General features: G+C 36.9%; 1 protein-coding gene across 19 annotated transcripts in view; it reads right to left on the reverse strand.

Annotated features, from left to right (window-relative positions):
* The window catches only part of BBS9 (Bardet-Biedl syndrome 9), a 622,708-nt gene that overhangs the window by 286,216 nt on the left and 310,386 nt on the right, over positions 1 to 26,106 (reverse strand). For all 19 annotated transcript variants that reach the window (XR_004321417.1, XR_004321414.1, XR_004321412.1 and 16 more), the window contains one exon: positions 18,295 to 18,477. Coding sequence is in view for 11 of the 19 variants with exons in the window: in XM_032483738.1 (XP_032339629.1) it covers positions 18,295 to 18,477 (183 nt within the window). In the remaining 8 variants the exon portion in view is untranslated. The remainder of the gene's footprint in view (positions 1 to 18,294; positions 18,478 to 26,106) is intronic.

The following is a 26,106-nucleotide window of genomic DNA, read 5'->3' on the forward strand; positions in this document are numbered from 1 at the left end:
TCATTCGTAACTTTAACTTCTGAATCCAAATACTCAGTTTAGCATATGAAGCACTTTCAGCTCCAGCTCCTTCCTGCTCCATTTTACTCTCTTCCTGTCCAACCGCACCCACGCACATTCTCACCCTGGCCTCTGCACCTGCTCGGCCCTTCTGCTGCAATCCCCTCTCTCCACTCTACTGAGCCAACTCCTATTTACAACTTAGCTCGGCACTGCCATCCGAGGATCGCATTTGGGCCCTCTCCGGGACTCTTGAGATCTCAGGCACCCAGTTCATCACAGCACTCCTCACCCTGTGGCCGCTGTCTACATGTCTAGTTTTCTCCTTATAGTGCCTGGAGATCTCCACGTTCCTAGCACTGTGCTTGGTCAAGAAGTGTGTCTGCTGGACAGAGAAACAGTGAGATGGTGAACTGGGATTTTAGTGTTGGGAGGACTTTAGAGATCTCTAGTCCAGTCTCGTGGGATATTCCCTGGAATACAACAGCAACCATTTGCTTAGGCATGGCTGTCTTCAAGATCCAAAATTACTACTTTTTCGAGGCAGTTCACACCTTTCAGGGATATGTGTAACCAGCAAAAAGCTATTCCTAAACTGAGCCAAAATCTGCCCCATTGGCCCTTATTCTGCCCTCCAGAGCCATGCAGAATAAATCTAACCTCTGTTCTACATGACAGCCCTTTATATCTGTGAAGACAGCAATTCTGTACCCTCTCCTCCAGAATAAACATCCCCAGTTCCTCCAGCTCTTCCCTATATAAACATGGTTTCAAGTTTTCTCTCCATCCTGACCACTTGTCTTTGAATGAGCTCCAACTTTAAACACTTAAACATTTATACAGCTAACCAGAGAACCCCAAACTGACCCCAAGACATCAGGCTGGGGGGATGGGAGTGCAGGGTAGGACAGAGCCGTCCCTCCCGTTTACTGAGAATTGTCCTTGCCAGCCTGGCCTCTGGTTGCCTCTGCTCTCTTGGCAGCTGCGCCACACTTTTGATTCACAACGAGCAAGCAGATGATTAAGCCCCAGGCCTTTTCCACATTCACCACACATCTTCCTTTTAGGCTTAAGCTGTTGGTTCTTCAGACTAAAGTGCAGGCTCTCTCTCTATATATATCCACTAAAGCACTTCCCACTGATTGCGAAAACCAGGATTTTTTGTTCTATTGACCCAGTATAGATGCCACTAGGCAAATCAGGAAACAAGTCAATTGTTTTTAAATGATCTTGAAAATCCTTTCAGGCAATGTCAAAGGCTATAAAAACAGCTTCCTACCTCAAACCACTAAAGAAAGAAACCACTACTTACTACAAAGACATCTCCATACAACTTTCAAATTTTAAACTAGACAAGTATTTAAAATTGAATTTATATTTCAATAATAATGGGAAGAAGTAAATTAAGACCAAATAGTAACCCAGATGTCATTGGAGAGAACATATTTTCAAGTTGTTTTTGGAGCCATTGATGACAACCTCTAGACTATAAGAAGGAAAGATCTTCTGTATATAATTTGGCATTTGTGTGCTCTGTGGTTATTTCAGCATTGAAGCAGTTCCTACTACTTTATAGACTATTCATCTAAGAAAACTACTGTTTTCATAAGTAGGTTACAGCAGCATATGAGATAATTTAAGTAGATATGGCATTTAGTTAATATGGAAGTACTACAGAATTTCCTTTCCTCCTGCCAACTTGCAGATCAAGTCAAAAACCATGTCATATTTAGGTATTTGGCATGAGTGGTTCTTTAATATAATGAAGCACGATGCCAATACTTCAAAAACATTGCTACTGAAATACAAGGTTATTATTTGGAGGACCTAAATTGCTACATAAACTCAAATATGATAATAAAAAGGAATGCTTATGACACAAAAGAAGAGTCTTTGAAATACGAGTTTTGTTAAATAAAAATGCAACGTGACCAAACACATAGCATACTTAACTGATAAAATGTGAAACAAAACTATGTGGAAATCTAGAATATCAAATGTGAGTAGTACCTTAAAGATAAGCTTTTTAAACCACCTTTTTGGTGTTTGAATCCACTACCTTTATTTACAGCCCTTAAATTGGTAACTCTAATATCCAGTTCTCATGTCTAAACACACAGCCACACACCCACCACGCAGATACCTGACCTTTATCTTTTAAAGCTGAACATCAACTGCACTAATAATTTTGCCTCTTCAAGTCCCAGTTAACCCACCTATGGCTTTTAGAAAACAACAGTGGTGTGAAGTCAAATAAATAAATAAATGTGTGAATAAATCAATCAATAAATTTAAATGTACACATTACTCTGTCTTCTTCACAGCCCTTGTCATTATTTGAAATAAATTTATTTACTGTTTTTTTGTGCTTACTGCATCTGGTCTAGTATTAATAATTGGGGTTTTCCTTTGTTCCCGAGGTCTAGGCTCTACTCCATGTGGTAGCTTGACTTTTGTCTTAGTCCTTCTACCTGAGACCCTATGTTGGGAGCCTGCTTAAAGGGTCACTCCTCAATGGACTGGGCTGCCTTGCTCCTGCCAAATCCCCCCACCCCAACCAATGAACTAGACCAATGGCTGTACCCTGCTGCCTACTGCCTGACTTCAATGCCAAGTTGCCTGCTGCATGAACCCCCCCAACATGGCTTCTCTCCTCTGATCTCAAGTTCCACCTGCTGTGTGGAGGCTCCTGCATGCTATGCTAGTCCCAGATGCCTCTCTGTACCAGTGTGATGCCCTATTTCATGAGGCAGCTTTTGAAATTCAAGGCCTTGGCCTCTCTGCTAACCTGTTCCTCTTCCTGACTAAAGTCAAACTGAGCTATGCTTTTTACTGTCCAGAGACCTGACAGCTACGGCTGAGTTTCTAACGTCTCTGCTCTACCTGCCCTGCTAGTCTCCACTAGTCACTGTGCCTAAACACCAGTATAAGCAAGTGATTTTTCCAGAAACAGTAAGAAGCAGAGTGTTTGACCAAGTTTATAAAGTTAATTCCCTAGGGTATCACCTAAAGTAACCAAAGAAAAACATAAAATAAAAGAGTACTCTCGTGCCATCTGCAAATTAAAATAACTAACTTAAAGATAGCTGCCCCTTGGCTTCTGGGTTTTGACTTAACTTCATTTACCTTAACCGCCCCTTCACTGTAAGACCTTAGATAAACCACTTAATCTCTGTAGGGTACATCTGAGGACTCCATAAACCAGGAATAACACTATTTGCATGCCAATCTTACATGAATGGTAAGGCACCAAAATCTTAAGCAGAAGATACTATGGAATAAGCATATATATTCAATCTTACTTTTTTTTTTCAAATCAGAAAATACAAATACACCATTGAAATACAGTGTGCAAAGTAACATCTTTAAACTTTTATTCAAACAAATTATAAACTTCTGCAAACTTATGTTTATAATAGAAACACTACTACATCCTTAACTATAGTAGTATAGGGGAAAACTACAAAATGCCATGGTAGCATTTGTTACCAAATGTGCACACAGTTAACTCTAAGGTAGAGAAGATAGGTAAAAAGGAGATCTGTCTAAATGAACAAATGGAGATCGTGTTGCCATAGCCCAGGTTTCAGCTGAGGAGAGAAGACTCTCAAAAAAATGGCCTGTCTTACATTATACATTTGAAGGTAAAATAACCTTTACATCATATTCATTTATCGGAAAAAAAAATTGTATCAAAGAGAAATAAATTTCCTTTTGAATAGATGTAAAGGATTCACAATTAAAAGTCTTTGGCAAATGAAAAAGAATATGAAAAAGAATACATGTATATATACATATATATAACTGAATCACTATGCTGTATATCAGAAACTAATACAACATTGTAAGTCAACTACACTTCAATTTTTAAAAATAGGTGAAAAAAGTCTTTGGTATTTATGATTGATCTACAGAGCCTTACGTTACTATTACTTTGTATTATATTTTATCATAAAATAATAAGCCAAAAAAATCACATGAAGGATCAATGTAAACCTAGGAAAAAATAAAACTTAGTACTTAGTTGTGAATAACAATTTTTGAGGATTTATCTAGGTTCAGATTATTTCCAAAGAAAAGATTTTATTCAGTGAATCTTCCTGTCACACAAAGGAGGGCTTGAAATGTGGGAGCCCAGATGCCACAAGCGACTTTTTACTTTTCCATCTCACCTGATGCTTTTGTTGTTTGCCCTGTTCTGCCCTGAATCTTTGTGACACCTTGACACTTCCACCCCGCCAAATCCCATACCCTCGGCCACTATACTACAGGTCACTTTTTCTTCCTCACTTCATTATGTGTGTCTTTCAACCTATTGTCATTAGGTCATCTTAGGCTCCTTTTACTAAACTGGGCTTTAGAAAATATCATATGAAGTTTTTCCTTGGGAAACTTATGGTCACAATTAACATATTCATGGAAGCAAAATTTAAATTAGCTTCTCTATCCAAGTGAATAATCTGCATATAATTAAATAAGATTTTATTGTATAATCAAAAAGCACTATGATTTGTGCCAGTTTGGATGGGTCAAACTTTTAGAAGAGTCCACCCAAGTTTTTAGCACTTGCATAGACTATATAACTGACATCTAGGAACAGCCTTGGGAAACCACATCGCCTGAAAACATACCAATGGTCAGACTTGACTCTAATGAGTCTGAGTTATAGGTGTTCATTTCAGGGACTCATTACTGAGAATACTTGGAGAGGCCACTTCTACTACAGAATCATAAGACACATAGGGCCACAGACTCCCAAAATACCCATGTATCTGACAGAGTCTGGCAAAAACTTTACTGAAGCTGGGACAAGAGAAGAACCATGTTAATAAACTGAAAGCATCAACTTCTCCCTGACAACTCTGTGTTCCTAAAAACTTTAAAGAATAAGAAATAACCAAACTGAAGAAAAAATGTCCCAGAATACAAGAAATCAGTGATTTAAGTGCAAAGCACTTTTCTTTAGAATACTTTTCTGGTTTTCTCTCCTCCCTTTAAATAATTTGGATTTTTCAGGACCACCCAGAAGCTTCACTATTTTAAGATGTGCCTACCTACTTCTTTCTTGGTCAGGGCCACCAATGGATCTGAAATAGCTACAGGAAGGTCCACATATTATATTTCTATTTCTAACTTCTTTCAAATAGAATTCAAGTCTGAAGAGAAAGTTTCAAGAATATATTTGAAGTGACTGCACATCATTCAACGTTCACATAATTTTTCACAGCAATCAAGCTAAGATAACAGTAACACAGCAGCACAAATCTCAAGGTTAAACAGTAGTTATTTATGAACTGTTATGTTTATCCCTCGATTGATCCTAATTTCAAATGTCTTTGTTCATTTACTAAAGCACTAGTTTGACTCCATACAGTCATTTATTCAGAGCCCACTGATGCAAGACATTATACTAAACACTAAACACTGTAAGGCTAAAAAAAAGGTGAATCAGATATGGATCCCACCCTCAACTAGCTTATGCTCAAGTGATAATATAAGATTTTATACAAAAATATGATGCAGAAAATGAAATGTGTTCAGACAGTGGTACAGGTAAAGTACTTTATGAATGATTTTGTTGCAGTCTCTTGACTGAATAACATCAAGAATTATCTGTCAAATAATAAAAATTATTCAAGACAGAAAAGATCTTTGCACTTGTCTACATAATAAGGTACCATCAGTTTGTGTAAAAATCAGTTATATAGATTGAGTTCATATTAGTGCTATGTGAAACAAAGAAGTCGATTAAAATTTGTCAGCATTTTCTATTATAGAATCCAGCACAGGTACATATAATAGAAAATATAAACTACACTTATCCTTGTTAAAGTAGTCATACTGGCGAAGAGTAGAACTTCAATATGATCACTTGGTCAAAAATTCCCCCATTGAGTCAAGTTGTTCATTTTTGTGAGGCTCCTTAGTTTGGGTTCAAATCTTGCCTCTACTGTTTTCTAGCTATATGATCTTGGGCATATTTCCTCATTTGTAAATTGGAATTAATAGTCCTGAGACAAAGATGTGGGTGTAAGTAGTTTATCTGACAGCTGATCCAAGAGGTATGAGTGGGAAGTGAGTAAGTGAGAGGGGGGAGGGGGAACGACAATAAACTGCTATGCTGTGAGCAGTTACCACTGCGGGTAACTGGTGCAATCCCACTGGACTCCTCTAGGGGGTGGTGTCTAACGTACCTTGCACTTTCCCAACCTGAGGGATGAGGAAGCTGGGATATTAATCTACCCACCCCTGTCGGTCATTGACTGAACACGGTGGCTGCACAGCCTCTGCCAGGGAGAATCCTCAGACAGAAAAACTACAAGTATCTAGCAGGAAGCTTTCAGGAACTGCGTGAGATGAAGAGATACAGGTGGAATACAAATAGCATCTGTTACAACCCCCTACTTCAAAGGGACATAGTGAGGATTAAATGGGGTAATGTATGTAGAGTCTTTGGTCAATGCACAGTACATAATAATGCTCAAAAAAAGTTAGTTTTCTCACATTCCTTTGAATTTGAGGAGGCAGGCCTACCTCTTGTGTGCGTATATGACTGTGTATGTGTATGTGTGTGTGTGTATATAATTTCTCTCCTTTTTTCCTCTACAAAACAGGGATACCCTCTAATTAGTGAGGTGAAGGATTTGGTTCTGAGATTCCTAAAAATTATATAGAGATGTTTATGACTTTGAATTTAGACCTAATAGATTAGAAAACAACTAACCACTGCAACTGACCACTGCCATTAAACCAAGGAAATTAGATTTTATTTCATAGGAAACTGGAAAGTTTCACCATTCTAAATGCAGAAAGTGAAGCATATTCCCATTAACAACATCAGTGATTTCATCCACTGTAGTGAGAGAGAAGATCTGTGTTCCTGCGGTCCTCATAAATGACGTATCAGTGAAATAGAAACTTAAATTTCATAACCATGTTATACAATCTGCCAGATTAAAAGTGAGAGCAATAGAAACTCAACCTTCAATACTTCTCACAGTTTACCTGTGGCCTTCTCTTCAAAGAGCAGTAATTCATAAGATTTTTCCTATTTATATGAAACTGTTTCTCGTCAAGGATGCCTGCTCCAAGAAGGAATATCAAGGCCTTACCTTTTTTCTATAATTTCCTGTCCCCAATTCAAACCACTCACAAATTCCCTGTTAATAAAAGTAACTGTAATTAGATTCCTTTACTCTGTGCTTACAATTATGTTCCATTAATTCTAGACTTTTTTTCTCCCACATTTTAACATCTCTGAAATAGACTGTCAAACTCAGTGGCATCTGACAACTGCTGGCTTCCAGGCTCCAGCGCTCCAGACCTGCTATTGCTGTCAGTGCCTGTGTATGCACAGTCTTTGTCTTAGCTGTTCATATTATGTCAGTTCAACCAACAGATGTGCAATGGCCATGCTCTCCTGTCAAATTGATTATCATTTAAAATATCTTTTTAAATTACACTATGATTCATCACTGAACAAAAAAGTACACAGAAAGTCATGGGAATAGAACAGTTGGAAGTATAAATCTGAAATTAATGAAGCAAATATTCATGACAGAAGAATGGCAGCAATTCCGTATGTTCTTGCAAAGCAAAAGCTAAGTGCTTCCCAGGATGTAAAACAAGAAGATACAGATAGGAGAAATGTGTTATGTTTTGTTACTCAGACACATGCACACAGATTACTATCCTATGCCAAACAATATAACTGAAGTAGGAGAAACTGCCAAATCCCTGGGATAGATGTGGTTTGATTAATTAATGTGTCACACAGGACTATTGTTAGAGTAGTAAACATCAATTTGTCTAAAATTTCTTGCTAACTATGGACAGAAGCTGCTTAACTTGCAGCAACATATGATTCAACTAAAGGGAAAAAAAGCCAAGCTTTGAGCTGGGGCAAAAAAGGAAAACTTTTAGAATGGATATTAGGGGCTCAGAAAAAAAATCATGAAAGCAACAGTGGTACACACTTAAGGCTACATCAAAATGCCCTACACGGCACATGGGACAATGCTGTCTGCAAAAACAGACAGCGATGACCTGTAGTTGAAAGGTGACTTATGAGAATCAAACTTTGAATGTGAAGAAGTTTCAGGAATACCTTAATCAATTTATGTTGCTTAAATCTTTCCTCTTACTTAGGCTTCACAGTATGATGTGATTAAATTTATATCTAAGTCCAAAAGAGCTCTTTCAATAATCATTTAAAACTTTAAATGATAAAAAACACTATGTCATAGTTTAACTGGAACTGTTTTTTTTTTTTCTAAGTGGTCCATAAGATAATATTGTCACTTACAATGGATGACATCTTACTGTTAAAAATACATTAGTAACAAAAGCTACCAATTTTTGGAGACTGTATATGCCCGGCACCGCATTTGGCACTTTTGTACATTACCTCAATTAGTCCTTATATGAATCTTCAGAGATATATAAAGGGTGTCCTCATAACACCTGCACATCTTTGACAAGTAGTTTCCAAATGAGGTAACACATGTAATATTTTTTTTAAATATGGTTTAGTGCTTCTAAGGTAGCATTAATAGTAGCAACAGTAGTAGTAATAGTGGTGGTGGTGGTGGTGGTAGTAGTATTCTGGTCTTCTAGTTGACACAGATAACTAAACATCAAAACCCTGAATCTGAAAATGGTGGTGAAGACACTCAAGGGAGGCTCAGTATATGGTCTAGTTCAATGAGACCAAACAAGCGATATAATTTTCTTACTTTGTGTAAGAAATAGAATTGTATTACTGAAAAAGAAAAACCTAATTATGTATTTTTTTATTCAATGTTTATTGTGTTTAAGTAAATCATGTACAAATCTAATGAAGGCCAGATTATGCAGTAAAAAAATACACATTAGGTGATTATACCTCAAACGTAAAAAGAAATTCCATGTATAACAGCTCCTCAGATGCTGACATGGCCCTTCTCCCAACAACTGTGTGAAAAGCAGTGAGCCTCTGGTTCTGAGAACCTCTGAACTGGCAGATTCCTCACTCTGCACAAACTGTGTTTTCCATCAAACTCCAGGCATGCCTTCATGAGAAAGGCATTGGAGAGCCAATTTCACTCATGTTCTTCTTCTGTACCATCTGTTTATTGGTTCAGTAGAAATATAAAGTAAAAGTAAGGTAAAATCAAATTTGGATGGCTGTTGCCACCTTTCTTCTAAGCAGAACCAGTCCTTGGGGTCTGATCTCATTCATCAATGTACAGATAAGGAAACCAGTGCTCAGAGGGTTCCATAATCTGCCTAACAATGCCCAGCTATTTAAGTATTTTCTCTAAAAAGGATGTGAACTCCAGTCTGACATAATATTCTTTTCAATTGATATACTGCAATTTGTACTATCCAACTAATACTAATAGTATTTAGGTTGCTTTCAGGATTTCGTAATTATAAATATCAACATTATGGTACCAAATGGATTTTAGTTTAATACTTTCAGTGCATTAACTTAGATTACTGGTGCCCAAGTGTTGGATTAGTTTTATGACCCACATTTTCCTAGAAGAATCTCTGTAAAGAATAGATGGGTGTGTCTATTTCACTACATGTCTGTCAGTATTATTTATTACCAAATTTGACTAAATCAATATAAGTGAAGTGTACCTAATAGTTGTTTACACGTGCATATATTCATCACTGGTAAGATAGAAAATTTTTATGTTAACTGATTTGAATTACAGGATATGTAAATGAATATATGTGTAAATATTTATGTGTAGTAGTCCAGCTATCAATCTACCTATATCTTTTACCATCTGTACGGGAAAGGTCAAGTTTTCTTTTTTAGAATCTCCCCCAAATTTGAAGTTGTTTGCAAAAAAAACGGGGTGGTGCAAACTAGAAACAGAATGCTTCCTTTTTTAAAATGATTTTTTAAGAGCTATACAGTTGTTGGAGGAGAATCTGTAATTGTGTACATTATGAAAATAAATGAGGTATCAAGCAATCTCTAGATACTTATATCCAACTATATGCTTAATTTAAGCTTTAATTCTGTGAGGATATAAAAGAATCCGTCCTTAAATTCATTAGAATACAAGACAAGCACACAGACAATTTTTAGAGAATGTAATGAGAGCTAAATTATGTCATACCCCTATGTGAAAGCCAGAATAAACAGGGAAGAAATGAAAACTGATCTGCCTCTTAAAGAGGGTGGATAGAGGGGTAAAGAAAAGATACTATTTTAGGTAAAGAAAAAAGTTCTACTAGCCCTGGCTTGATGGAAAGAAGTTGTGTACCCATGGAAAGTCACCTTTCCCAGAACGATGTGGGGAAGCTGGGGAGCTGCAGAAAAATAATTTTAGAAAGAAGATATTAGTGGAGCCAAGTGACTGAAAGTCCTGAATGCCTGGCACTGAAATCCAAACTGAACCAGGAGCAGAGAGCCATGGAAAGTATGTAAGCAGATGTGTGACAGGAGGGCAGTGGGCTGAGTCTTGCAGAGAGGTGCAGGGCGTACCAACACAGAGGCATGGGCAGAAAGGCTACTTCAAGTGCCAGAAAGCCAGATAGAATAACAAGGACACAAGCCAAGGGGGAGTTCTAAGAAACATTTCCAAATGAACAACAACAGGCCAAGGTGACTGACTAAACCTGGAGGTGCAGCTCTGTGTGTAGTTACAGTACAGAGAGAGCGCTGGTTTTAGATGAAAGAGTCACCAAGTTCTTTGTATACATTTCTAAAAAAATGCAATGTCCCAAAAATGTCAAAATTATCTCTTTGCCATTATTAGACTCAAACTAGGTAGAGTAAAGGCATTTTAAGAAAATTGTAACTAATGTAAATATACTTCTAGCAAGGTTTCAGATTGGTAAGTATTATGAGGATGATGATAATCATTATTTTCTTCATTGTGGCAGTGTGATTTTTACTTACTTAGTTATTTATATATAATCACACCTTATTTTACAAAGGATTTGAGGTAACATACAGTGAGAGTAGAGCTTCAATTAATTAATTCCTTGTTCATTTATTTAGTCTCTTTATTCTTAAATGCATGAGTAATATAAATATGTCCATTACAGCACTGTTTCAAAGCTCATACAACTCAAAAACAAAACAGAAATAACCCAATCAAGAAATAGGTGGATGACCTAAACAAATGTTTCTCCATTGAAGACATACAAATGGCCAATAGCCACATGAAAAAATGCTCAGTACTGCTCTAATTATCAGAGAAATGCAAATCAAAACTACAATGAGGTATCACCTCACACCAATTAGAATGGCCATCATTAAAAGTCCACAAATGATAAATACTGGAGAGGACATGGAGAAAAGGAAACCCTCTTACACTGCTGGTGGGAATGTATTTTGGTGAAGCCATTATGGAAAACAATATGGAGATTTCTCAAAAAACTAAAAATAGACTTACCATATGATCCAACAATCTCACTCCTGGGCATATATCCAGAGGAAATATTCAAATTTGAATATTTGAATTCAAAAAAAATATATATAGTAGTATTATATATATTCATATATATATGTATATATGAATGGAATACTACTCAGCCATAAAAAAGAATAAAATAATGCCATTTGCAGCAACATGGATGGACCTGGAGATTGTCATACCAAGTGAAGTAAGCCAGAAAGAGAAAGAAAAATACCATATGATATCACTCATATGTGGAATCTAAAAAAATAACACAAATGAACTTATTTACAAATGAGAAACAGATTCACAGAGATAGAAAACAAACTTATGGTTACCAGGGTGGGGGAAGTGTGGAGGGATAAATTGGGAGTTTGGGATTTGCAGATACTAACATATATACATAAAATAGATAAACAACAAGGTGCTATGGTATAGCACAAGGAACTATATTCAATATCTTGTAATAGTCTATAATGAAAAAATATGAAAAGGAATATATATATATTTATATATGTATAACTGAATCACTATGCTGTACACCAAAAATTTACACATTATAAACCAACTATATTTCAATTTTTAAAAAAGCACTGTTTCGTATTTGATATACATAAGGAAAGTTTAAAAAATTACACATCACCACTTGTATCCTGTATTCTAGTTGGCTACTCTTCTGATATATTTCAATTATTTCAGTTTTTAAAACAGCAAGCAGGGTATCACAAAGGCTCTGAGATACATTATATTTAACTCTGCGGAGAAGAGTATTAAATTACATAACACCAGTTGCATCTAACTAGCAACAACACAGAGTATGTGGCCATTATGAACATAAAACTAATTCTTTCTTGTTTATCTTGCTGGCTAAGATCATGGGAATTACCAAAATATTTACTTTCTGCACTATGTTCCCATAGACAGTTACAATTGTGATGATACTTTAACAGTCATAATGGCAGACTTGATACTGACACCAGACTTCCTCCTTTTGTTTGCCTTTTAAGAAGAAGTCATTAATAACAGTAATGATTAGCCATCTCAGTCATCACTCAAACCAGACAGGAGGCACAATGGCCCTTATATCAAATCTGACCTGTGACGTAGAAGTCTTTAAGTCTTGTAAGTAAGCCTTGATAAGTCTCTCTACACAATAGGGTTTCCTATTATAAACATCTGTTTTCTCACATGAACCATGTTGAAAATGTTAAAAATAAGTTTCTCTCTCCATATCAGTTTGTAAAAGGAATAATCAATCAAAAAGTAAGGCTGAAGGTCCAAATCTCCTTCTCCCACTGATGTAAATTTCCGTCTTAACTTTCCCAGGGGATTTTAAAGTTCAATCCTAGGGAAGGTAAAAGAACACAATAAAGCTTTTTTTTTTTTTTTTCAAATAATAGATAATATGTACTAAAGATATTAAGTGCACTTTGAAAGAAAAGAAAAAGTCAGGCAAGATGCTGTGCAATGTGCCAATATTTCTTCCAACTCTAGGACTGTATGTAATCAGGTCCCCAAACTAGTGCACTGTTGCTCTTTTCTTTAGAGATTCCTCTGGAATCAACTGGAACACATTGATATTTAGAGCAGAAGAAGTCAGAGGCAGCCATTTGGAAATGCCAATACTGCTCTTCCTTGCTCTCTTGCCATCTGCTGGACTTAAAGAATATTAGTCATCTAAGCTGTTTACTAGGAAAATGAGGGCAGATCCGTACAGAGATCAGTAAGGGCACAGAGGATTCATGCACATACCACTCCAAGTGATAGTCACTACCTAGAATGCTGTATTCAAAAGGATTTTGAGCCCATATGCAAGCTCAACAGTAAAGAATCAATGACAATCATAATGCCTACCAAGGCCATGTAAAGGGAGAACAGTAGCACTTTGAAATAATGCCATATAAAGCAACATGGATGGATCTAGAGATTATCATACTAAGTGAAGTGTTAAGTCAGAAAGAGGACAAATATATGATATCACTTATATGTGGAATCTAAAAAAATGATACAAATGAACTTATTTACAAAACAGAAACAGACTCACAGACAAAGGTATGGTTCCCAAATAGGAAAGGTGGGGAGGGATAAATTAGGAGTTTGGGATTAGCAGATACAAACTACTATATATCAAAACTAATACAACATTGTAAATCAACTATACTTCAATTTAAAAAATTGTTTTAAATAGCCACATATGGCAAGTGGCTGCCATAATAGACAGCCAACATGTTTATGGATGAATATGACTATAATATGTTTGCTTGCTATGTTGAAGTAAATCCACAAAGGATGGGTACTAAGTCTATTTGGTTTATTGAGGTATGCTAAGTGCCTAGATCACTGCCTGAAACAAAGCAGGGGCTCAATAAATATTCGTTGAATGAACAAATGGCTGGATAAAAGATTTTTCCTCTTAGGCCAATCCTGAGGTATATACAGTTTAGCAGTTTTTGGCTTCTATACAACATCATACAGGGAGATGTGTGTAATAAGACAACTAAACACTCTTGGACTCAAATCAGTAACACATTGACCTAAGTAGTGACAGTATTTTCCGTGGAGCTTCAAGTTGATAGAGGATCAGTACAGGCATATTTAAATTCTACACTGAGAATTCAAACTACTCTGAAATATCCTCAGCCCCTAACTTGAAAAGTAAGAAAACAATTCACTTTAGAATTTCCCTATGTGGTAATAGAACATTATTTGAGGCAAAACTTCTTCATTATCAGTAGACAGTAGAGGCAATACTGTATCAAATCCACAGTTGGAACTGAGTTTAAGAGCTCTTTTTGGAAACACTAAATAGAACATTCAATGTATTTCTTAAAGTGAAAGGGAGTATTCCTACAAAAACACATTGGGCATATATAACTTACAGTGCCTTAAAAAAATCACATTTAAAGTCTGCAACACCAACATTTATTCGCCCCCTAAATACTACTGAGAAGTGACAAAAATAGAAAATCATTATTAAAGAGACAGATCAAGGAAAACAATGATGAATTTTGTTCCAAATGGGATGACATTTTTTAAAATACTGATATTATAGTGCAAAGAACTATGTTACCAGTATTATTTATTATTGCTAATAAATAGCATAACTTTATTCATTAGCAATAATAAATTCTAAAACACTTTTCCTTTGTGAATCTGAGGCTATTAAGAAGAAAATATTCCTGAGTTGACTATGGTATTTAACCTGCCTTGTGACACATGCCATCTAAATAACAATCCACAAACCATTATGCAGTGTTATTTGAACCATAAATAAAATACCTTCTGAGCACTTTCCCCTATCTCTCAATATTTGTGGGGACATCTGACCTTGAACTGGGAGTCTCTTCTGAAAATGTTGCCCACATGTCTAAAGTTCTCCCCCTCACACATGTACTCTGCCATCCACCCTCAACCAAACCATCAAAATTACATTCAGATTTTTGTGGTATCGTAATAACTTCAATATGGGATATATTTTCAACGTTCTGGTCAGAGACTTCTTTCTTCCCCGCCTCACCCTCCTTCCAAGTTATTTCAGGTTTGCATATTTCATTTTCACATCTCAGCAGGATACCCATCATATAACATTTATTTGTGAGGTCTAAAGGCATAATGTGGAGGACTGTGAACTAGCATGTCAAAACCACATACTGCATGGGTACGTCTTAAAGAATGAAAAAGGATTCCCTTTTTTTCCTCAAGATATATAAACTGTCTCAACAGGATAAGTCCAAAGTGAATACCAAACCTAATTAAAGATGAAGAGCATAACAAGCAGTATTTAAATGTCTTTTTTGATTCATTCTTCTCCAAGTTATGTTTTTATCAAATGTCCTGTCTCATTAATGACTTCAATAGACATAAAGAGTATACACACCTTCCAATCTCACCAAATTCAGGAAAGAGTTGCAATCATTTTCCCTTACATGTTTTGGGAGGTGTGACAGCAGAAAATACAGAGGCAGTGTAGAAAGGGCTTTGAGAAGATGCTAAGTCCATTCACCCGCCTGCAGGGATGAGCGCACTTATCTACTCCTAGCAAAATGAGGCTGTTTCTAAAGATCTCTAGAGTCGGAAATACCACAATTTCTCTTGGGACTCAATTTCTACATTTGAGAACGTTTATTTCTAAGAAATTCTTCCTTTGGGTCTAACCATGCTTCAGGGCCAGCTTCAGGAGCATGTGAGCTGTGTGACTGCACAGGGCCCCATGCTCAGTTTAATGCTTTGTTGTCACCTTCTGGAAATCCTTAATAATTTTATCTTTGAATAAGTGTTTTGTAAGTGAAGTCTGATGAGACAATGAAGCGTGTGTGCGAAGGGAAAATATGTACAGTATGCAAGCATCCTTCCTCCTTTCCCCTATTCACATACAGCTCTGTGAGCTCAGAATTCCCATGGCCCCAGGATGAGTGGGAGTTCATGGAGACTCAAAGTAAGCAGGAGGAAGGCCTGTTACGTCTAGACTGATCAAGCAAAGGAACTGACAGCCCCAAGAGGCTTTTCATTTGAACCAGAACTTGTTTTGAATGAAGAAAGAAGGCAATAGATTCAAAGAAACAGGAATGACTAAGGAAACCCACTATACTCCTGTTACTTCCCTGTATTATCCAGCCACTTACACTGAAAATGGTAACATAGAAGGAAAGGGAAACAGAGTGACACAGAGCTCCTTTTCCTTTAGTCCTTCCTTACTCAGCAGGAAGCTGAAATGTTGGTACATGTGCACATGTTAAGAAGTGAAATAAAGACAATTAAGCTTTGTGCAGTGATTCTACAGTTCTGTAAAAACAGAATACAGATGCATGTATGAGCTACCAAATGCAAATTGTATAATTGTGGTGATTGTTTAAATTTTTCTTTATTTAGAAGAACATAAATAAATAGCAAGCAAAAACACCATGATGAGAGAGAGACCACAGAAACTAAAAAGCTATGTTTTTAGTATCTGTTTTACCAGCACTTTAGCATTTTTTCTTACTTTTTTGAACAAGGTTATCTGCATTTTCATTTTGCACTGAGACCTGTAAATTACACAGCTGGCCTTGCCCTGCTTCCTCACGATCCAGATTAGAGCCACTGCATCTGTTCTGCCAGTCACCTCCTGTTAGCTTTCACCCTTTTCTCCACTCATTTACCTAACAAATATTGACTGCCCTATGGTGAGGCACTGTGCCATGCACTGAGAATATTAAAATGAGTAAGATACAATTCCTGCCCACAAGTGTAGTCGAGGAGACAAGTCCCTGTGAAAAGGTAGCAATATCTACCTTGCATGACTTTAGTAAGGATGATAAATAATAAACATAAAATGCAGAAACCACTTCTAATGATGATTAGCACTCTATTCAATCACCTCATTCAATTCTTATTATAATTTATTGGGCAGGTAACTTAATTGTTCCCATTTTATAGCTACAGAAGCAGAGATTTAGATCAGTTAAGAAACTTGACCAGAAGGACTTTGCCATTAAGTGGTAGAACCAAGATCTGAGGCCACCCAAGTCTTTTTGACTACTAAATCTGAGTTCATAAGTGATAGTTATTATTCTTATTAAAATAATTCTAACCATTGCATTTGTTATTTTCTAGTATTACAGTGTCTACATTTCTAGATCCTCAAAGGCCAATTTTAGCTGTAATTTTATCAATTTAAAAAATGTGTACTTTAAATTTTTTTCCAAACTATTTTCACTATTTTGCTGATGATATAAACTATAGATTGATTTCTTTTACTATGATAATTTTTAAACTCAACTGTAGAAAATTAGATTTAATTGACAAAGCTTGTGATTTTCAAAATTGTGTTCATGACTTTGCTAAATACAGTAGACAGGTTAAAAACGTGCTTTGGAAGCAGACAGACTCAGGTCCAAACTGTGGCTCTACCACCCACTAGTTTCAGAAAGTTACTTAACTCTCAAAGCCTAAATTTTTCCATATGTAAAATAAGGATTGAAAACAGTACCTTAACTATATTATAGGTCCATGTTAAAGTTAAATGAGATAATCCTTGTGAAATAGTTAAAATAGCACCTGGAACCTAGTAAGCACCCAAAAATGTTAGTTTTAGTAGTAGTATTTTCAGTACCATGTTCTCATAGCCATGTTTAAAAATGAATCTGAAATGACTTTTTTCTTGAAACGGTTTTCTCTAATACAAAAAAAAAATCAAGGGTTTCTAATTTCTAAGAAGGATATTATTTCTTTGTAAGTAAAATCATGCAAAAATGGTACCTGGTGGTCAAATACCTCTACGAATTCAAGGGATCAAAGATGTTTTTATTTATATCATTGTTCACCCAAAACAAATGGGTGAAGTACTGAAATACAAACCCTATTTCTTCCTTTTTTTGTTCTAAACTGCCTATTCAAAGGGTCAAGAGTAAAAAAGTTTATAAACTACATATAAAAAACTATATAAATGTAACAAAATATTCTTGTCATTTAGCAAGGCTATCTCAGTTTTCTCTAACTCTTGAAGTGACACTTAAATTTAAGAATGTTGAGCAAATTAAAATGGCTGAACTGTTTTCTCTGGCGGAAAAGGAAAGGATTAGCTAATCTGAAGGTTTACTGCCATCACTCAGGAGGTCAAATGACTCTTTCCCTGGCTTCTAAGTGATTGAAGAGCACATAAAAAAGACTGGATACCACATAAAAATGGACTATATACCTACTTTTTAAATAGCTCTACAAAAAAGGCCTGTATTTGACACTTTTACTATAGTTTAAAGAAAAGGAAAACAGGATTTGAATTAAAAAAACAAAACAAAACAAAGCCTTCATTTGATACCTTAGAAAACATGATAGCCATGTGATATCTTCCTAAAACCACAATCTTTTCAATAATGCTAGCTGTTACCACTGCAGGTTTGTGGATCCTTACCAGTTCTGGAGTATCCTGCTGCAGCGGCAGAAATGCCGCCTCCAGAATAGCCATCTGGTCAGCGCTAAGCTTTTGCCACAGCCCGATCAGCAGAATCACCAAATGGGTGGCACTCTTCAGCCTGGTGAATGACTGGAACAGATTGTCTTGGTTTTCCTCTACTGCATCTGCTAGAGCGATTACCTGCAGAAATTACGAACTTCGGTTAGGGATAATTTCACAATTCTTGAGCCCTCAACAAATTACATTTGGCACACTCTTGTTTTTCTTTAAAACAACTTGATGAACTTTGTCTTCCACAAACACAAGCTATGTTGAGTAATAAAAGAGTTATCATTCATCTGTTCACTTCCTTCTTTAAAAAAAAAATGCTCAAAGTAATTCCAAATCCATATGGCCAAGAGATGAAAATATCCATGAAATCAGCTTAATGGCGACATTGTTCGGTGTCTGCTTCAACATTGATTCACCTTCTATAATATATAAGTAATCTCCAGTACAGTTATTACAGTCTTTATTACTAGTCATTGAGATTGATCAATTTAAAAAATTCTTATCAAAGTAACTGCATCTGCCTTGTGATTTAGAGTAATAACTTCATTATACCCTTTTAGAAAATAACTGTCTTCCTCTGATTGTTATTTTTTACATGCTAATAGTGTTAAGATAGCCAATGTTTATTATATCTGAAAGGTAGATAATGTTCAAACATTTGACCAAACAATATCATTTTTAACACAAATGTCAGGCACCAGCCTATAGGGACCTGAAAGAAAAAAAAAATGTTCAGGGTGTGTTAGCTTTACAATGCCAAATCTACTTAGGATAAAATTGGCAGGAGTCAATAGAATTGGCTTTTTTTTCATCCTCTTGAATAGTCCTGTGGAAAAAAGAACTAAAGTAACAATTGGATAGAACATCCAAGACTGCCCATTGGCGTTTTATTTTATTTTAATGTCTTGGTGAATTTTGTGCTCATTAAAGGTAATGAACTGACTGGCCCAGAGGCTCAAGGCGTCTGACAGCCTCCAGAACAGGAATAGCAAAAGCCAGGGCAATGTGAGCCCCTTTCTACAAGTCCCGGCCAGTTTGAGGAACTGGAGCTCAGATGAGTTTCAGAAGTCTAGTGCAGATGATCCATTTGGTGATATTTCATGGCTTACTGACATTGGCCCAAAGGGCCTAGTAAAAATTCAACATTCAAACAAGTACAGTCTACAGCTGTGTGGTCTCCCAAATGCCATGCAGGAGAGGAACTGCAGAGGGGACTGTCTTCAGAGAGTCTGGGAGAAGTAGGTTAGAGAAAGACAAAGCGCCTGAAGGCCTTTGCCTGACAATGCTTGGCAAACCAGGTTTCTTTGCCACTTGGTTGAGGGCTTGCAGGAATTATGAAAGGCAATCACAATTCACATTCAGTTCTACAGCGAGCCCTGATAGTTTGGACCACGGTCGGCATTACAACAAAGCACACTGCTTACCGTGTGCCTACTACTGTGCTACTTTCCATTTACACTCAGAAGTATATGATATCCTACAACCCATGAGGATCTTATAATTTGTTGGACAGGAAACATACATACACAACCAATTAGTAGAAAGAAACATTACTGTAATAACGTCCTAATTGTGCAGAACAGAAAGTAAGTGTGAAAGAAGCTAGCTAAAGGACAGATTACTATGGGCCAGAGTTAATATCCCGGGGGCCTCTTTTACTCAAATGAGGCTTGGAACTCATCCCTTCCCCATTACTTCAAGAAGTCCCCTCGAAGAGACAGAGAGGTCACTTTCCTTAAACCAAAACACCTGGAATCATCTGCTTCCCCCACTCTCACCATAATCACAACTGACTCCTATTAAAGTCTAAGCTTATGTTCTTTTTCTTCCAATGAATGTTACCAATTAAGCCTCACTGTGGGGGCCATCATATTATGACACAGATGCTTATTGTCAATAAGCCCGAATTATACAAAGATAATGTCATAAACACCTCCTGAGTGGGGGATATGGGCAAGAATTTGCAGGAAGCACTATAGGGAGTCCAAAGGTGACAGATCTAATCTCTGCCTTCAAAGAGTTTATAATGGAGAAAGGAAAATAGGTCAAGGAGGCAAATGTTGACAATGTAGGGAAGACCCTATAGACTATTAAAGAGGAGAACGCCACTAACATGATTATTATGTTAACAATAATCCCTCCAATTAATTGAGCAGGGACTATATGCCAAGCAATCTGCTCTGTGCCATACAGGTATCAGTGCCTTCAATCCTCATGCCTCCACTGTGACTTAGTTGGTAAGATCTCCGTTTACAGATAAGGACTCCAAGGCTCAGCAGATGTAAGGAATGTGCCCGGTACTATATACAGTGCTTAGAAGGGCTCCATGCTTGGTTTAAGGCCCTATTATCTTTGTCTTGAAATTCTTAATTTTATTTTTGAATTTGTGCTTTGTAAGTGAAGTCAGTAGGACAATGGAGCATGAACATGACCAGAGGCAATAAGTTCATTATCTCAGAGATTTAAATGCTGTTATATTTGCATTTAAAACTGGCATTGCACAATAAAAAGATTAACTGTAAAATTCATGCTAACAATTTAAATTTTTAATTTTCATTACTTGGAATGACATTACATAGAAAATAAAAACACCATCAGAAGGTGTGAAAGAGAGACCACAGAAGAAAGGAAAAAGCTTTATATTTTAGTAGCTGTTTTAACAGCACTTTCTTCTGCCTTCTCACAAGGGCCTTGCATTTTCATTTTCACTGGAAATTGCAAATTCAGTAGCCAGTCTGACCATCACCTAGTAAATAAGAGATCAGGATTCAAACTTGGAGTCTCTCACTCTAAAGACTGCATGAGACTTGAATGAAGCACCTTAAAGGTTCAGAGAAGGGCCTAACTACTAGTGCGGAGGACCTTAGGAAGGAAAAGGTGGAAGAAGCATGGAGTATTGGAAGCGGCTCAGCCAGGAGAAAGGACCAACTATTCGCTTTTCAGGAATTTTGTGAACCAGTTGCTAAACGTGGCCATTACTAAAAATTAAATTATATAAATTTAAAATTAGTTACATGAAAACAGAGATAATAAATACTCAAAACTCATTACTTCCTAATTATTTTACTGTTATCTTGGTCCTTGAGATTATTTATGCCTATTGCATCTACATGTTGGAAACACTCTGCAAGGTGGGCTACTGCCCATTTCTTCCCAACTCTGCATTCAGTAACCTCACACTAGAAGCTTGAAATCAGCCATGGTGGTAGTATTTACAACATGCAAGTTGACAAATGCTATAAAGTTAGGCTTCCCACCCATCCCGCTCCTCCCAGAGAGCCAGTTGTTAAATATTTACCAGCACACCACTGAGAAGGTACGTCTTCAAGGTATCTCTTGAACAGATATTGTCCTCAAGAACAGATATTGGGTAAAGGGGCTTTAAATGTAAAACAACCTGAACAAATGCATTAAAGCACAAAAGCGAGGCTACCTATTCAGGAAGGAGCAAATATTTCAGTTTGGAAACAGCATTTGATGAGACACAAAAGGCCATTCTGGGCAACTGTTGTAGAGGAACAAAATGTCAAGGTGAAGAGTGTGCACTTAATGCTGCAGGTACTGGGGAGCCACAGAGCATTCTGAGTGGGGGCATTATCTGATGGAAGCTGTGCTCTAAGCAGCCACCAGATCACAGCAAACATTTGGGGCATTTGCTGGGACTTAATTGAGGCTTTTATTCACGTTTCTCACTATCAAGGGAAAATTCTTACTAAGTTTAACAGCATGTCAGTTCGTGGACCCACCCAACTTGCTAAACACAGCTGCGGTGGAAGAATGACTTCTCAGTGAGACAGCAGCCCAAGCCACAGGATCTTTCCTGAGCAAGACCCAAAATACATCAATCCAGGAGAAGCATCATTTCTCTAAGTTTCAGTCTCGCTGGATATATTTCTGTGCCATTGTGGAAAGAGTCTGCTATCCCCAAATGGTCACAGAAATTGGAAAGAAATAGGATAAACAATTCCTTATGTAAATTACCCCCAAGGAAAATCTTCCTGACCTACTGGCCAGCATGAAATACTAAACAGATCTCCATGTTCTCAATTTAGTTTTACACATAACAGCCAAGTTTACTTTGTTCTCCTTGAGAGCCAAATGAATTTAGCAGAATTAACATAGTAAAAAGGGATGGAAAAACTAGACCCATCAAGATTTAGATCTGTCTGACCAGGGCCTAGAGGATCTTGCAGCTCACCTGGAACTGAGAAATGAGGCCAACCAGCTGCTAGGGCTTAAATTTGAGGGAGAATAATTTTTCAGTGTTCATCACTGGCTGCGCAAGATGTGTTCCCTGGTGTTCAACAGGTCTATAGAAAGGGAGGGGTTTCGGAAACAATAAATGCTAACGATTTCAAGCACTATGTGTTGATGGCCTTTTTTTGAATTGAAGGATTCCAAATAAAATGGGGACCCCAAAGGACATCTCTGTCCAACTGCCATATCAGTTGATGCCAAAGTAATGAGGCAGAGGCCCAGGGAGCTGCTTGCAGGAAAACTCTCAACTCATAAAGTGAGTGTGAAATTAATCCCAAATATTTCCAGCTGCCAAGATAGGCTCTAAAATTGGTTACAGGAAAGCAGCAGCAGCAACAGCAGAGTAGACATGAATCATATTATGTGAACACGGACATGTCCAATTTCTTCACCTAAACTTACCATCAAATGTGCCTCCAAATCTCATGTGTAGCACACAGAGTCCCACTACATTGCTGCTTAGCTGTTATTTACTGAGCCCCAGCTGTGGGCCAGGCACTGAGCTAGTACTGTTATATTCAGGTTATCATTTGGTCCTCATGACTAAATTGTGAATCCCCTGGGCTCCCATTTCCAGATGAGGAAGCAGAAGCCGAGAGCTCTGATGAGCTTAATGCTCAGATGAGCACACTGACTGTGGTCATAAACTAGGGCAGGGATTTTAATCCTACCTTCTGATTTCCCTTTGGGTGCTCTTTCTTCTGCACTGGTACACAAGTGTATACAGTTGGCCCCATAAAATAATCCAGTGGGTTTTCATCTTGAAAATCAAAGATACTAAGGAAAAACACTACTAATATATTACATCCATAACAGGCATATGTGCTTTAGATCAGTTTCCCCATTGTTGGGGTTTTTAACATAAGTCAACTAGAGTTGCAATTTCCAGGTTGGTTTTTGCCCAAAGTTACAGTATAAAGGAAATTAGTTCATAATTTATAAAAGATGGGAAGTTAACACAGTAAGTTTTCTTCTGTTAACAAAGGGAATTTTATTATGTTCCATATAACTTGAAATTACAAAGACTTTAGAAAACAGCTATTTTCCAGGCCTGCTCCTTTAGTAAAGCTACTTTTTTAACAAGGATGATTGATTTATTTTCTATAAATCATAGATTACAATGTTTTCAGTAGTCTGAGCAAGTTGATATTATATAACAATACTTGTCAACATTGACTGAGGACTTTCTGGGAGCCCAGCACTATACTAACCTCTTTACAGGGATTCTCTCATTTCACTTTCAAAACAATTCTAAAAGGTAGGTACCAGTATTGCTCCCACTTAAAAAATAAAGAAACAGAATTACAGAAAGGGTCAAGCAGTTAGTAAGTGAAAGAGCTAGAATTCACACCCAAGCAATCTGACCCAAGAAACATCACCAAGTAACATTGCCTACGTTAACTTTCTGTGTGCACATCAGTTTGATCATAGGCAATATGTGGAACAAATTCTATCAGGAGCTTCCCAATGGGAGGTTTTAGCTCGGCTGACCTTCCAATACCCCATACAAATTAAGATAGGTTTATTTTAATAAAAGGCTAGCATGGATGAACGAGTTAAGGAAATGGAATTCCTGTGATATGGATGAGTTTATACATCCCCGAGGGCAGAATGCAATAGGCTGTGCTGCAACAGGCAATGGCCTGGGAACCAGGGAGACAGTCCTTCTAGACCTGGCTTTCTACGAAACAGACTTAGGTCAGGTTCAATGTACTTCCCTTTTCAGGGCTCTAGTTTCATCACCTTTAAAATGTAGAGGTGGGAAATATGATCTCTAACACCTAACATAGCTATAAGTGTCAGATGCAAAACTGTTAAATTACTTTTGGATGATTTGTTTTGAACCATCCATACCACGTCTTCCCCTCTATTCATACACATACTGAGTTTCTCATTTAATGTTTGTTGATTTGGAGTTTTTACCTATAAAATAACAGCAAGAATGTTTTTCTTTGACTAATTCACAGGATTATGAGAATTAAATGAGAGAGGTAAAAAGATGAACAATACCAAGCATTGACAAGGATGTGGAGAAATCAGAACCCTCACACCTTGCTGGTGGGAATATAATATGGTACGGTTGCTTTGGAAAACAATTTGGCAGTTTCTCAAAAAGTTAAACATTGAGTTACGATATGACCCAGCAATTCCACTTCTAGGTTTATTCCCAAGAGAAATTTAAAAAAAATACGTCCACTCAAAAATTCACAAATGTTTACAGAAGCATTATTTATAAATAGCCCAAAAGTAGAAATAACTCAAATGTCCATCAGTTGATGAATAGATAAATTAAATGTGGCATATCTGTATAATGGAATATTATTCAGCCATAAAAAGAAATGGAGTACTTACACATGCTACTACATGGATAAATCTAAAAAAAAATTATGCTAAGTTAAAGAGGGTACACTGGCTTGTATTATTAATACTGTATTTTTCTATTTATGTGAAATGTCCAGAATAGGCAAATCTATAAACATAGTAAGCAGATTGGTGGTTGCTTAGAGCTGGAGGTAGGCAGCAGACAGGAGGGAATGGAAAATGACTGCCAGTGAGTACAGGATTTCTTTCAGGGAGAAACAGATTGTGGATGGTTGTACAACCCTGTGCATGCTAAAAATCATTAAGTTGTACATTTTATTAGGTTTTTATTTATTCATTTATTTATATGGAGGTACTGGGTATTGAACCCAAGACCTCGTGCATGCTAAGCATGTGCTCTACCACTGAGCTATACCCTCCCTCCCAAGTTGTACATTTTAAATGGGCAAATTATATGTAAATTATATCTCAATAAAGCTGATAAAAAAATAAGAGAAGTTAAAAGTACTGTGAAAGTATAATTCATAAAGGGTAGATACATTAACACAAATAAGGCACCTTTATTTAAGAAACAATTTTGATATATTAATGGTTACACCAAATTGTAACTGGGGCTTAATGACATTCTGAATGCTGGAATGATCACATGACTTTGGAGTCAATTAGAATTAAGTCTGAACACTGGTAATGCTTACTTAACTAGCTGTACAACCTCTGACTAGTTACTTTACCTCCCTCAGACTTAGTTTTCTCACCTATAAAATGACACTCCTGCTTACTATTTCTTAGTATTTCCTATAGCTGAGGGCTCATTTCAGTTTAGTAACACCTGATAAATTCTAATTTTTCTGTTAGAGTGACAATGACATTGAAAAAGGGAGATTTCTTTTTTCCTAGCACCTGAGGCATTCTACCAACTACTGCCTCCTAAGGTGATACAAGACAGCTGATCACTCTACAGTGTTCCCTGGACCTCTCTGATCAATGGGACAGTGCTCATTCTGTAGCCAAGTTTAATCAAGTTTCAAAGTAAAATGTCATAAGACCCTCTTTCATATATATTACTAAAAATTATGTAGGTTACATGTATTGGATTCCATTTCTTACTCCTTTAGCAATTCTATTAAAACACATGCACAGATACACAACTTTGCCTGATACGACTTGTGCTCTAGAAAT

This window comes from Camelus ferus, chromosome 7 (genome assembly GCF_009834535.1).
Source record: "Camelus ferus isolate YT-003-E chromosome 7, BCGSAC_Cfer_1.0, whole genome shotgun sequence".
Lineage (NCBI taxonomy): Eukaryota > Metazoa > Chordata > Mammalia > Artiodactyla > Camelidae > Camelus > Camelus ferus.